At 46.4% G+C, this 15,504-nt stretch overlaps 1 protein-coding gene across 4 annotated transcripts in view; it reads right to left on the reverse strand.

Moving 5' to 3' along the window:
* The window catches only part of PLXNA4 (plexin A4), a 435,362-nt gene that overhangs the window by 377,680 nt on the left and 42,178 nt on the right, over positions 1-15,504 (reverse strand). For all 4 annotated transcript variants that reach the window (XM_056482450.1, XM_056482451.1, XM_056482452.1 and 1 more), the window contains exon 3: positions 12,530-12,712. In XM_056482450.1, coding sequence (XP_056338425.1) covers positions 12,530-12,712 — 183 coding nt within the window. The remainder of the gene's footprint in view (positions 1-12,529; positions 12,713-15,504) is intronic.

A 15,504-nucleotide genomic window follows, 5' to 3' on the forward strand; every position in this document is an offset into this window, starting at 1 on the left:
TAAACAAAAATCAAAAGGGAGGGAAAGGGAGGGGAGGGGGTCAAATAACCATAAGTGGTTGTTTCATGGACCATACAACTTTCACAGCTTGTTTGTTATATTGAAAAAGAGGGGAGGGAGAAGCAATCAGTTTTGATTTGGCACAGGGCTACATTTGGGTTGGGTTTATTTCTTGGAAATTTTATTAAAAATTTATTACTTGTATGAGTTATTCTCATTGTAGGAGACACTCCAGCCTAACAGGGTGACAGTGTCCCAGCCCTTCCCAGAACGCAGGTGCTGCCTGAAGGGCAGGAGAAGTGTCCTCATCCCTCCAGTTCCCTCTATCCATCCTCAGCATCTTCCCTCAGACCCCAAGGAGATCAGTTGTTGGCACACAAAGAGAAACCCACAGAAACTCGTGAAAAGATCAAAGTGCCTGTGCTGTGTGAAGCCACATCCACCCCAGCAGAAATCACAGGCCATAAACTCCCCCTGATAACCCAGCCCTGACAAACACAGGGAGATCTGTGGTGTTTAATTAGATTCCATCAGGAGGGGTCCTGAAAAATTCATATGATGAGGTCTCTGCCAGCCTCAGTGATAACCTTTTTCTTCTGGCATCACTGGGATTTATTGCCAGCTTCAGTTAAATACTGAAGTCACAAGAAGTGATGAGTGCAGAGCTCATCCAGGAGGGTCTCAGCAGGGTGGGATGCAGAGCTCTGCACTGCCAGGATGCCACAGGTGGGGTGTGCTGGGTTCCTCTGCCACTGCCCCACATCAGCAAAGCTCCCAAAGCCACCAGAACCCTCAGGAGCTGCTGCTTTGCTACCCAGAGTGACCCAGCCCTGAGAATCACCAGAGCTGCAACCACAGAGGACTGGCTCCCAACTTTCCAGACTTTGCTTCCCTTGGCAGCCCCTGGGAACCAGGGAAAAATCCTTGCCTTTACAAGGTCAAGGGATTACAACAGTGATTGTGCACCTGCAGGGCGTGTGAGAGACGTGATGGTTTGCAAAATTATGTTTTCAAAGAGGTGTTGCCTTCTTTGGAGCAGTGAGTCTTTTCTGTTTGGTCTTCACTCTGATTTTATATCCCATCAGAATTATGGGCAGCAAAATCTCCTTCAAAGAGAAATTTCCAATGTCAGGAGTTTGGGTTTGGAATTAGCTCCAGAGGAAGGAGAAAAAAAAAAAAAAAACTCAAACCTCACAAAATTAAAACTCCTAAAGCCCCAAAATTCCTGAAAATCCAAGGAAAAATTGGAGTCTGATTTTACATTCCATTAGAATTATGGGCAGCAAAATCTCCTTTAAAGAGAAATTTCCAATCTCAGGAATTTGGGTTTGGAATCAGCTCTAGAGGGAAAAAGGAATACCTTATATATATATATCTATCTATATCTATATAGATAGATATATATATATATCTATATAGATAGATATATATATATATCTATATAGATAGATATATATATATATCTATATAGATAGATATATATATATATCTATATAGATAGATATATATATATATCTATATAGATAGATATATATATATATCTATATAGATAGATATATATATATATCTATATAGATAGATATATATATATATCTATATAGATAGATAGATAGATATCTAGATAGATATAGATATAGATGATATAGATATAGATATAGATATAGATATAGATATAGATATAGATATAGATATAGATATAGATATAGATATAGATATAGATTAGATATAGATATAGATATAGATATAGATATATAGTGTTTCTTTAAACAAAGTGCTCTCCTCTCTTGCTTCTCCATTACATGAGGAACTATGTTGCATTATTCTTTTTGCCTTAAAATGCAACACTGGGGTCCCAAACCATCTCTCTTTAGAGTTTTGGGGTGTTCCACTGGATTCCAGCACACTGCCAGGCTGGCTGCCCAGGGAGAGCCCAGCTTGGATGAACAGCTCTTAGGGGTGATGTTCCATGGGATTAAGGGACATCTCCACAAATACAGTCCTGACATCCCTAGTCAAGTACAGACATCAACCCAGCTGGCAAATCTATTTTTGGGAGGGTTTTGAATCCAAATATCACTCCAGCTCTTTATGATTCAATACCTCTTTTAGCTGAGAGGATGAAAGACCATCCTTGGTGCCACAGGATGAAGAAATCCAAGCAATGAGAGTCAAATCATGAAGAAAAATCATTGACATCAACCTAGATGTGACACCACCAGGTTTCAGTCAAGCCTGTGGGTTTAGCTGCTGCTGTCACAGCCAGGAAGGTTCTTTTGGGTCACCCTGGACACAGCATCCCAGGGGGACTTGGCAAATCTCATCTTTGATGAACTGCCCTGGTCTAGCCTGCAGTTTGTATTTCTACACCTCTCACCAAGCAATCAAAGCTTTTCTATTTCCACAGAGGGCCAGGAACCTGCAACTCTTCCATATGGTTTCATTTAGGAGATGTGGGAGGCCACTGACAGGGTTTGGGAGGTTAAAGGAAGGAAAAAAAAAAAAACCCAAATCAAAACAAGAAGACAAGTGTCAGAACAAGCAGGAACAGATCCCTGAGTCCCACACATCTTCATTCCCACAGACACAGATGGGCTGGGGCCCACAAAAACCAGCACAAAGTTCACACATGAGTCCAGCACCCAGCAATCCATCAGAGCTGGAGTGCTCTGCCAGGCTGCCACCACAGAGCAGGACAGGACAGAGCCAGAGTCATCACACCTAATGAAAGGAGCACGAGGGGAAGGGCTCCAGTTGGAAAGAAAGGGGAATTTTATTCCTGCTTTTATTTTCAAGACCCACCAGCATCATGCACAACTCCTGGAAATGCTGGTGGCACTGAAGATCCCTCACAAGGGTTCACAACCTCTGCAGTCAGGGCATGGGGTTTGTGCAGAGAGATCTGCAAACCATCCCCAGCCCAACAGTGCTTATCCCAACAAAGGGAGGCACATTCCTCTCTGTCTTCTAATTAAAAGCTGGCTCCTCAATCAAACCCCTGACTTCATTGTCATTTGAGGGAAAAGTTGTGGTCCCCTCTCCAGCTCACTAACACAACTAATTACACTACTTCTGTTTGCTGTGAACTCACCCTGCCTCTGCCAGGCCAGGAGCTGGACTCTGATCAGTGCCACAAATGCCTAATTATGGGTCACAAACCAAAGCAAGCCTCCCCCAGCTTAAACATCAGCGGTAAGGAGGAGAAAATTACTGCTAAATGAGCATTTCCCTGGATTTCCTCAGGGGGATCCCACAGCTGGTTTCAAATTAGAGGGTTCCTAGAAGTGGGCTGGGGGAGCTGCTCAAGGCAAATTATTTTCATAGTACAATAGTCAAAGAACAAAACCTCCATGGCATGTTTACTTAAGAGGATTTTTTTGCATTCATACACATATTTGCACAATATACATTTCCAAGTTCTGCATCTGTGGCAATTCTGTTTTCAGCCCCTACTCTGCACAGCAGTGATTGCCTGGGAGATGGGCTGAAGGTGCAGGCCAGACTGCAGCAAGAACCTGCAGAAATAGCCCAGGTGAGACTCAGCAAAACCAGGGTCGAGGTAAAGAGTGGGGACACAAAATTTCTGTGCAGAACAGTCCCCGTGGGCACAATGGGATCCTGTAAAAAGCTGCTGAGAATCACAGAACATCCTGAGCTGGAAAATCATCCAGTCCAGCTCCTGGCCCTGCTCAAGACACCCTAAAATCCCAATTTGTGCATCCCTGAGAGCATTGTCCAAATGCTCCTGGAGCTCTGGCAGCCTTGGGGCTGTGACCATTCCCTGGGGAAGAGCTTTTCCCTGATTCTCCAACCCAACCCTTCCCTGACACAGCTCCAGATGTTCCCTGGGGTCCTGTCCCTGCTCACAGAGAGAAGAGATCAGCCCCTGCCCCTCCCCAGACTGCAATGAGGTTCTCCCTGACTCCTCCTCTCCAGGCTGAACAAACCAAATGACCTCAGACACTCCTCAAATAGTTTTTCCCCATCTTCACTGCCCTCCTTTGGACACCTTCTAACGGCTTTTTAATTATCTTTCTTCTACTGTGGCATCCAAAACTTCACACAGGACTGGGAGTGAGAGCAAGGCAGGACAGCCTCTCCCTCAACCACCCAGCAAAGCTGTGCCTGGTGCCCTCCAGGACAATATTCCCAAATTCCACTTGCCATGGAGCAGGAAGAGCAGGAAACTGAACCTGGATCTCACTGCCAAGGTTCACAGCCCCAGCAGTGCCCAGCCCCTTGCTGTGCCCATCCCTTCCTAAGCACAGGAGGTGGCAGAGTGATGTCTGCACTCCTGCCAGCAGCTGAGGCAGAGATCACTGTCTTGGGCTGCAATACAGGATGTGCCCAGCAATGTGTGTTCTGTCCCCATCTGTTAAACCAGCTGGGGCAGTGACCCTGATCTCCTGGCACACATTATCTGCTCATGGGCCATCTTTAAACCAGCTGGGCAATCATCTTTATCTTTCCCACAGCCCATCCTCCCTCCAGGAGATATCTCCTGTTCATGGCCAGTGAGTCCCAGGGCATGACTGATAAAATTCCATCATCCCACTGGGAGATGCTCCAGTCAGGGGAGGAGCCAAGCCTTTCCTACCCAGATCAAAACTGACATTTTGGACACCAAGGAACCTTCTTCCCACTGCATTCCAGAGGAAAACCAGACCTTTGCACATCATCCCTGCACCTTCAGAGGAAACTGCACCTTCTCCAGGAGCACTGCTCCAGCTGAACCACATCTGCCCCTGCAGGAGGATGCAGCCACCATTGAATGGGACTGTGCCAACACCCTGACTGACTGACGGGTGTCAGCTTGGATTCTGACTCTGGCAGGGTTGGGATTGTTCTGTGTAATACTGCATTTCTAGTTTAATGTTCCTAGTAAAGAGCTGTTATTCCTATTCCCATATCTTTGCCTGAGAGCCCCTTAATTTCAAAATTATAATAATTTGGAGGGAGGGGGTTTACATTCTCCATTTCAAGAGAAGCTTCTGCCTTTACTGGCAGACACCTGTCCTTCAAACCAGGACAGTCAGGCATCTGGCCAGAGGGAGAGGGAGGAGGTGAGAGGCTGAGGAGGTGATTTTGGGCACAGATATGGCAGCAGGGTGGTGAGGGGCACACAGTGGAGGACAGTGAAAATAAGAGATGGATGCACAGCACCTTATCAGGGAGCTGCTCTTCTTTCAGCTGGCTCCCTGATAACACATGGAGCTTAATCAAATATGCAAATGATGTCCTATCTAGGGACAAGGGAAACAGAGAAATAAACCCAGAGACCACGCATGAAAACAAGATGATAAAATAAGGGAGTGGGGAGAAGGTTTTCTCTTTTTGATAAAATTATTTCAAAAGATTAAATTAGAGCAAAACTAATTAGGAGAACCACACTTAAGAAGGGTCAGCAGGCAAGAGGCATTCAAATCAAAGGCAGATGCAAGAGGCACTTCAAGGGCTCCCTGAAAAGTCATTATTCCAGTCAAAAAGGAAGGGGACAGAGAGGAGGAAGGCATCACAAGAATTTTTTGGCTGGGCATCCATCTGGGCATCCAGTGGAGTGCATGGAGAGCTAAACAGCTTCTCTTTATCACCCTGGAGAGCAGAAGGAGCAGGTGAAGACCAAAGCTGACCACCTGACGTTGCAGCCACAGCGTTTCTCCCAGAGCAAAGGGACAAAGATGGACCAGAGGGACGTGGGAATGAATTTGCTTTTCCTCATATCCCACCCCTGCACGATTTCCAGGCTCCACAGCCTGACACCATGCAGAAAATCACCTGCCACCACCACAGGGCAGGTGACAACAGCAGCACAGCCAGCTGTCCCCTGGGGGCTGCAGGATCCCAGCAGGAACAGGCAGCAGGACATTGTCACCTCGTGTCTGCTTTTGTCACAAACATCCCCCTGCCTGCACAACACACATCCTCAGCCCTCTGTGGGGAAATCCAGCTCTGCAAAGCTGTCAAATGCAGGCTGCATTTAGAGGAAGGGCTTGAAGAGATGAAGGCAGAGCCTGCTGCAGTGCTGCTCCTTCTCCTGGAGCTGGGAGTGAAATCACACAGAGCAGCACTGCTGCTGTGGAGTTTGGAGGGATTAGACAGTTATTTGCAAATCTCACTGCCTGATCACAAGATTCCATCTCTGACAAGACTCTGAGTCACAGCTAAACCAGAATATCCAAAAAAAGAGCAGCACTCAACACACGGAGGAAAAGCACCCAGCAAAAGCACAGCTCAGCCAAACCCTGCACACCAGCACAGAGATTGCTGAGCAGTCAGAAAGCAGAGAGGGCTACTTGCAGGAGAGACATGGAAAATTAATTGCTCTCTGCCAAAAAATCTGGCTGAAGTTCTTCCCAGGAACAGCAGCCTTCATGTCACAGGAAAAGAATAAAAAAGAGTTTTCCTACTGCAGTTAGACACTGCAACAAGCTGTGGTGTGAGACATGGACAAGTTGGAGCTGGAAGTCCCAGAGCAGTGGGAATGAGGGAAATGAGGGATGGGAGAGGCAAAGCAGCCACCTGCAGTGATGGAAATCTCAAACAAATGCACCAGCTCAGCAGCAGAGCCTGGGCAGAGCTCCTCTGATGTGGGTTCAGGGCAGAGGATGGATCACAGGGTAACCCAGGCTGGAAGGGACCTCACAGGGTCTCCAACCCAAACTCCTGCTCAGAGCAGGCTCTGCTGTGACATCAGACCAGGCTGTTCTGTGCCTTCTGGCCTTGAGAGTCTCCCAGAATGGGAACTGCTTCTTCAAGGTCCTCAAATTCAACTGGAATTTTTTCATGCCAATTTATACCTGCTGTTCCACAGCCTCTCCTCACTCCCCAGCATGAAAAGCCCATCTCCAACTCCTCAATAACCTCCTGCTGGCATGGCAATGCTGCTGCCTGCTCCCTCCACATTCTCTCATCTCCAGCCTGGATAAGCTCATTTCTCTCATCCCCTCCCCTCAGGGCAGGTTCTCCAGCTCCTGGCCAAACTCTCCTGAACTTGTGGTTGTCAAATAAGCTTTTGCTCTGAGTAGCCTAAAACTGGATGCAGTATCTGGGTATGGCCAGGCAATGGAGCCCAAGGTGATCACCTCCCCTCCATCCATAGCAGCACCCCTATTTACATATCCTGCAGCTTTGATTTCACCCATGGGAACAGAATCCATCCATTTTTAGGTGATGCTTTAGGGCTTTATGATCACTAGGCAATGGTTATTACATGACAAGGAGAAGTTGTGCCACTGCCCCATGTCCACACTGATTCCCACCACTCGTGAGTACCAAGTGCCAAATCCACCACAGCCACCAAAACCACAACTTGGAGTGCTTCAGCCAGAAAAATTAACTCATTTCCAGGCATCTAAGCTGGCAACAACCTCTGAAAGAGGGGCTGTACATCAAGGTAGGGCACAGACAAGTGCAAACATCAAATTCTGACAGGAGCCAGCATTGCTCCATCACAAGTCAGTGAAGCACCTGGGCTCCTGCTGGCTCAGCAAGCTGTGAGGAGAGGCCAGGGTGAACCAGCCCCTCTTGCAGAAAACATCTTCCCAGCAGGAGCCAGAGCCTCTCCAGTCTGCTTTCAGAGCGGTCGAGCCCACCTGCCAAACAGCTGGGGGAAAAAAATAAAATTGAAAAGAGCCCCAAGTCTTTCAAGGCAGCAGAGGGAAGGAGAAGGGAGCTGAGTTTCCCTGCTGGCATTCACACAGAGCTGTCAACTGCAGGATTCCCTCCAGGGAGTATCAAAACTGAGCAGGGCTTCTTGGTTTGTGTGCATTCAGGAACCTCCTGGCCTGGGGAAGCAGTGGGACCTCTGGCTGTGCCTGCAGTGAGCACCAGACTGACATCCCGTGCCTGGCAATCCCAGCTCAGCTCAGCCCCTTGGATGGGAGGCAAATCCCAACCCCTGGCTGGAGCTGGGACACCAATTCCACAGGCAGGGACACTTTCCACTCCCCCAAGGTGCTCCAAGCCCCATCCAAACTTGCCTTGAGCACTTCCATTCTCAGCTTAGCACTTCCCCACCACCACTGTGAGGGGGGCAGAAATGAGAACTGTAAATCCCAGCTCTCAGATTTTAAATTCTCCCCGTGCTGCTTTGTCTCTGGATCTGGGAAAAGCAGGGTCCCAAGGGTTTAGAGGATGGATACCCCACAGAACTGGGCAATACTGAGGATGTTCTCCTAAATAGAGTTGATACCTGGTGGGAAGTGCTGGCCAGATTTCAGAGCTGCCTGATCTGAATGAAAACCCTCACCCCACACGACATTCCACATCTAAAAACTCTTCAAAGACCACAAACTGATTGGATTTGATGAAAAATGAAATACAGCCCACAGAGTGAGAGTGTTGGTTTTTAAGCTAGAGTTCTCTCTCTGCAAGGAATTCAGCACAGAAAAGGCTTTGAGTGAAATATTTGGATGGAATAAAAAGAAACCAAACAATTTCTTACAGGGAAGTTTCAAATAGATGAAAATTTCTACTACTCCATTGTCAAATAAACATTTCAAAATAGGCCAGAGCTTTGTTTGGTGAGAAATGCAATTCTTGGGGCTGCTCCCAGGCTGACATTTGTAAGCTCAACTCTCCCATTACACCTGCACCTACACACAGAATAATAATTGCAGGTAAGTTGTGTTTCTGACTGGAAATGATCTGCACAGAAGCAATGACCCATAAATTAAATGCCTGAGGAAGGAATACAAGGGATATGGAATACTGCTGCACTCCCTTAGTGATCCAGGCACCAGGAAAAAAATCCAACCCAAGCACATGGTACATCCCTGCTTTTCTCCTGCCACTGGAGTGGAGAGCTGAGCATGGAATGAGAGAGTGAGCAAAGGAAAAATAAAAAAGCCAGGGAATTTTGGCACCTGGATGTTTTACAGCCAAGTGGTTTGCAGGGAGAACATCCCCAGGAATATTTCCTGTGCTGTTTGCAGGGAGACAAACCAGACATTTGTTAAACTCAACTGAGATTTTTTTTTTTTTTTTCTTTTGCATCTCCTGAAAGAAATCACTGAAAACACCCAGGGCTGCTAACTGCATTTCAGCCACAGGTTCTGCCTGAAGCATTCCCCAGGGTGCAGAGGGGTTTGCAGCCAAGGAAACACATCAGGATCCCTGGATCACACTAAAACTCTGGAACACCACGGGACAGCCAGCACAGGAGGAAATCACAGACACTGGGTTCTAACCAAAGCACAGCAAGATGAAATATTCCTCATTAAACATTGCCACAAGTGGTCAGGAGCTGGTTTTCCATCCCACCTGAGCTGTTAAGCTGTTTGAAGTGATCACACACCTCACAGCACTTAATGAATTCATTTTCTCCAGCACTCTTGGAGCAAAGAAAACATTTCCTGCCATTTGCAGGAGATAAAATGAGACATGGAGAAACACCAGAAGTTCCTGGCAGAGCAAAGAACTGAACCACCCTTCTCCATCCTCAAGAATCCACAAACCCCCATTAAACCTTTAATCCAAGGGCAGTGGTTTCTGTGTTAGATATGGACAAGAGAATTTTTTCCTTTCCCTTAGCTCTTCATTTTTATCCTATTTATTTCTTCATTCTGCAGGGCCAGGCTGCACCATGGACAAGGCAGCAGAATTGGAAGGAATATTTCTCCAGCACATTATTCTGTGCCTTCCTGATGGACTGCACATGGAGCTTTGTGAATGAGCAAGGGCTGCAAAATGGATTTTGCCTGGGGCAGTGAAATAGCTGGGGCCAACCGTGTCATTTGGTTTCACTCACACTTTCCCTATCTTGGTTTTTCCTTTTCTTTCTCTCTTTGTTGTCTTGGTTACATGGGCAGATTCCTGATACTCTGCTAGTATTCATTTTCATGATATGTTCCTGTAAAGCACAATATTTTCCTTCAGCTGTGTGTGCCACTGGATAAATTCCTTTGACACATGTGACATTTGTATATCAACTAACAGATATTGCTTTATGACTGTGGGTATTTTGCAGAGCATTCATGGATCACAGAAATCAAAATCTGATACACAGTCTGCCACTTTCATACATAAAAAAAAAAAAAAAAGCCACACAGAGAGGAAAATACTGAAACTGCAGGGAAAAAAAAGCAGCAAAGTTTCTCCAACACCATCTTGTAATGACTTGCAGTGAGTCTTCCAAGCACAGAATAAATCCTGCTATCTTGGGGATAATCTCAGAACTCCTCTTTCATGCCATCTTAAATATTTCACTGCAGCTTGACCAAGGAGCTGCACTGCAGCAGGAGAAGCAGCAGAGTGTGACAGGCCTGGTAGGACCCAACAGCACAATAAAATAAAATAAAAAAAAAAATTTAAAAATCCCAGTTCCTGGTATTTGTCCAGGAGTTTCATCTAATCCTTACCTCAATTTAGCACTGGTTTTGAGCAGAAAACAAACTCCATGCTAAATTCATGGGTTCTGCTGGAGCTGCAATCCCAACACAGCATTTTCCTTGCAGCTCCTGATTGATGAGCCAAGGTGGCAAACAAAGCATCAGAAGGTCCACGGCAGGGGTCAGGGAGCAGCAAGGGACAATCCTGAGTGCCAAACCACCCCAGGGGAGGTGACAGGTTGCTGTCCCAAGGCCAGACACCCTGGGGAGCACTGAAGGGGACAATGTGAGGAGGAGAGTCAGGGATTGCAGAAGTCACAGCAAGGATTGGGCTGAACCCACAGGACCTAAAGGTTTCCAGGAGTCTGGGTCAGCTGCTCCAAAACAATCACAGGTGCTTGGGGCAGCCCCATTTTGCTTTGTGTTCTGCCTCTTTGGGGGAAATTTATTCACCTGAGCAAACCTCAGCCCAAGGCTCCAGCCCTGCTCCAACTCAGGGAACCACCAAGCAGAATATTCAGCACGTTAGGAAAAAGCTGTTTTACTCCCTTTCTCAAATTGCATCAGCCACTTCAGCTCTCCTCTCCTCATTCTTTACCCTATAAGGCTGTCCCTGCTCCCAACCACACTCCATAAAGCACTGAAAGCTTTCTCTCCCATTTTCCCCTATTAAAAAGGAATCAGATCTTGGATTCTGCAATGTGACCTGAAAGGCAAAGACAGAGCTGTGGCTGAGTTTTCTTCTCCTGGAGCCAAAGAAAACCCCAATCAAAAGCTTGTGAGTGCAGGGAGAGCAGTCATTAAGTGTTTAGGTCTTTTCAATATTTACCATTCAGACCTCAGCTACCCCATTTCCCTCCAAGACACTGACTGGAGAGCTGAACAGATTATGATGATATCACACATGACAGGAAAGCAAAACCTAATTAGCCAGGGGAGGAGATTATTTTTATTATGACTGTTAAAAGAACAATTTGGCTCCTTTTTCACATGCCTCAATAAAGGAAAAAAAAAAAAACTATCATATTTTCTTTTCAAAAATACAAGCAGCCTTTCCTCTGTTTCCTCAGAGATATTTTCCAGTGGGCAGGATCCCATTCCTCCCTCAGCATGGGGGAAATGCCATTTGAATTTACAACCCAGATCTGCTCCTCAAGTGAAGAAACAGGTAGAAGAATAAAACCAGAGATGATTCCAGACTATCCCTAAGCGTCCATGAACAAACAACTCCCTTCACTCCCCACAAGCCACAGTGGGTCAGCTTTTCACAGCACTTTATTTGCCCCAACTTGGAAGTCTTGACTTGCAGAAGGGATTTAAAGAGGAAATAACATCCTAAAACATCACAAGGCTCTGCCCAACCTCCCTCCCCAGCTTCTCCCCATCTCCATTCCCATGGCAGTGCCACCATCTCCTTGCACAGGCAATGTTTTACCACATTCAGACCAGCATTGTCACACTGACAAGAGGGGCTGAAACAGAGCCAGTGCCCATCCTTAGCTCATTCCCACAACTCTCCTTTCCCTGGGAGAGCCCCAGGTGGAGAATCCCCCTCTCCAGCCCCAGTGAGTGCCCCACCAGGCAAAGCCCAGCCATGCAATGGGCACATTTCCAGGGAGAACACCCAGAGGGGAACACTGACACACTCCTGGTTCTCTTTGTGTGGCATCAGCCATAAACATAAAGCTCCTTGTGGCTCAGGACACAGCTTGGCTTTGATGCAAACCCTTCTCCTCCAGCACAAACCCCAGCCTGACATCAGTGGGGTGCTGCTAATCCCATGGTGAAATCACAGCCTGGTCACACTGCTCTGAGAAAAGATCTCCAGAGCAAGAACCCAAACTTCAGCCCCATTCAGCTTTTCTCCAGCATTCACAGGCACCCTAGTGATCAACAACTCAATTAGAGACGGTCTGAGCACAGAAAATTCTGTTGGATGCAAATTGCATCACGTCCATCTGGGGCTGTGGTTTGACTTCTGAGGCATTAATTTCCTGATGAATAACCATTTGGAAGAAGGATTTTATCCTTTCTCAGATCATCTCCGTCCCTTGAGGGTGAAACACAGTTTTTTTGCCAACCAAACCATTTTTTATCCTCAAAATAGGAGCACCTTAGGACAAGGACTGTGCTCCTGCTCGATGCAACACTTAAATCACCATAAAAACATGAAAATCTGAATGAGAGGGCCACGTGGGTCTTACCTTCTTGAGTTTGCCACTCTTGGTGCCCACAAAAGCCAGGGAGTGGTTCTTGTAGACGTAGGCAATCACTGAGGTCATCCTGTCCCCATCCTCAGTGAAAATGGGGAGCCCTCTCACCATGGATGATACTCCCAAGGGGGCATTCATATCCAGGCCACAGAAATTGTCATCAATTGTTAACAGCTGCAAAGAAGGAAAGAAGAAAGGGGAAAACAGCTGAAGTCACCAGTTTTTTAGCCATTTGGGAGGTATCCCTCTGTTGCATAGCATGCCTGTAATTTATGCAGGCTGACAAAAATCGGGGAGGACTGGAGAAGGAGGTGGAAAAAAAAAACAACAAAACCTAAAAAAACTCCCCAAAGTTGCACAATGAGTTACAGCCAGAAGGAGAACTGGAAAGTTGGTTCTCTTGAATGACAGCCCAGCAGGATACATTACATTAAGCCTTTTTCCTACTGCTTTACCAGTCAATTTTACCAGTCAAGACTCAGAATTCAAGTGAAAGTCTGCTGAAAATGAAAATGTCTTAAACATACTTAAGCTGTGGCAAAAAAAAAAAAAAAAAAAAAATTCCCATAGACCCAGAGTAAGAACCACTGAGCTAAATCCACACTGGCAAATAAAATAGACCCTGATCTGTCCTCTGGACCCAGGATCCTACACTGAGGATCACATCTGTGAAGCCTAAATAACCACTTCTCTCCTAATTCTAAACTCAGCAAGGTTGTGTATGTTATTTCTTGGAGATTATCACCCTCCAAGGAGTGTCCAGCCATTGTCCAAGCAAGAGAGGGTCAGCCCAGCCCAAATCTGCAGAAGGGAATGTGCTAAGAATTAAATACCATGAACTTAAAGCCCTTTCCAGTACCTCAGGAGGGTCCAAGAGAGTTGGAACAGAACTCAGGATAAGGGATGGAGGGACACAACAAGAGGCAATTGCTTCAAAGTGCCAGAGAGCAGCATTAGATGGGGAGAAATTTTTGGCTGTGGAGGTGGGGATGCCCTGGCACACATGGTCCAGAGAAGCTGTGGCTGCTCCTGGGTCCCTGGGAAGTGCCCAAGGCCAGGCTGGACAGGGTTTGGAGCACCTTAGGGTAGGTGAAGTGTCCCTGTCCATGGCAGGGGGTGGGAATGGATGGCATGGGGAAAAACACACTCTGAAAAAACAGTGTCCATACAGGAGACAGAGGAGTTCTGCAACTTTATTCAATAGAGGGAGAGAGATTCCCTCTCAAGGTTTTAGAGGATGCAGCTTCTTTTTATCCCAAACTCACCCTCTTCCTTCCCCATTGCTGAGGTACAGGAAGGTGCAGCCTTCCCAAACCACATATCCCCACTGAACTATCATTTACCCCAAACCCATCAGTTCAGGCTGTCTGGGTTCTGGGGATTTGCCCAGACCCCTTTGTCCAACCCTAAAGGCCTGGAGTTGTAGTCAAAATTCCCAGGTTTTGTAAGGAACTTGTGGGATTGTGGTTGGTAGAGACATTTAGACCCATTTCAAAGACATTAATATTGTCAAGCTGTTTGTAAGGACCCATCTTCCCTTTCTTTAAGGTGCCTTCCAACCCAAACCATTCTGGGATTTCCCATCTTACTGGGATGCTGTAATTCCCTGGAGTTCTTTGGGGAAGAGGGCAATTTCCACAGCTACCATGGGGGTTTCCCAGATTTTGTTGGAGATATCCAACAACCAAAGAAAATCTTCTATTCATCAATATTGCTGCCTGAGCTCCAACACCCACTGCAGTTGAACTCAACATTTTCACCAGGTAGATGCTCCACTGGGATCCTTTCACTTAAATCAAAGTAATGTCCAATTATCCCTAAGGGTTTTTCACTGGGATTCAGGGAGCTCCACAAACACAGCATGGCACAGGCAGCTCTTGTACCTTCAGGCACCATCAGGGCAGGTGAAGCTAATCCAGATCTCCACAGAAAAAAAATCAAATAAAACCCCAAATATCCCAGCACACAACTGCCAGAGCAGTTGGACTTTATTAACTTCTCTGCAGCCACTTAGAGATTTCAAGTTAAGCAGCCACCTAAAATGTTTTGCTGGAGTAAGGCCTGGAAAAGCAATAATTAACTGTACAGGAAGGTTGCCTAGTTTTGATATATCAGTACTAAAGGACCATGACAATTTTCTTTGACTCAACTCACATCTTCCTGGAAAAGCAGCTAAAAAAAGTGATGCTCCCTGCTTGAGTTCAGGAGCAGTAAAAGCCTGATAGTTGATTCATTTTATCCTCACCCAGCAATTACGGGCAATAATTACAGATGGTTTTGCTGAATGGAAGAATAATGTGTCCTAAATGTGTTTATAAATACATAAAACCTAGGAGGAATTCAAAGAGCCATTAGGAGGGATCAACTAGCCTGAGCTCTGGCCTGCAGGAGTCATTAGTGTTTGTGGACTGCCCTTTTTAGCAGAGCTAAAACACCAGCTCAAAGAGCAATTAGGGAGCAGATCAGCAGCCTCCACCAGCAGCAGGCAGGATGCTGCTAGTCCAAAATGTCAGCAAAAAGGTCCAGGAAAAATCTGCAACCCAGCTCTGGTACATGGAAATCCATAATCAACATGGGGAAGGAGAAAAAACCACCCAAGCAAGCTGGAAATGCACCTTCCAGCAGAGCCAGGGGATCACAAAACTGTTCCAGATTAGCCTAAATTATCCAGATTAGCCTAAATATGATCCTCTCAGTCCAACTGCTTGGCCCCTTGATGTCCTGCCAACCTGAGTTGTCCTATGGATCCAAGATTCAAGGATCCAGGTCTTCAAGTCAGGCCCAGCTTGACCAGAATCTGTTCAGCTCAGAGGTGAGCACAGTTTGTGTTTCCAGGGTGTAATCAAACTGCCCAAGTGCTCACTCTGATGGCCTGACAAGCTGGAAAGAATCACTTCAGGGTGAAAGCAGGAAACTTCCAAGCAGCAGAAAGAGGGGAAAGGGAGGGAAGTTTTGAAGGAAAGCAA

This window comes from Oenanthe melanoleuca, chromosome 1A (genome assembly GCF_029582105.1).
Source record: "Oenanthe melanoleuca isolate GR-GAL-2019-014 chromosome 1A, OMel1.0, whole genome shotgun sequence".
In the NCBI taxonomy this organism is placed as follows: Eukaryota; Metazoa; Chordata; class Aves; order Passeriformes; family Muscicapidae; genus Oenanthe; species Oenanthe melanoleuca.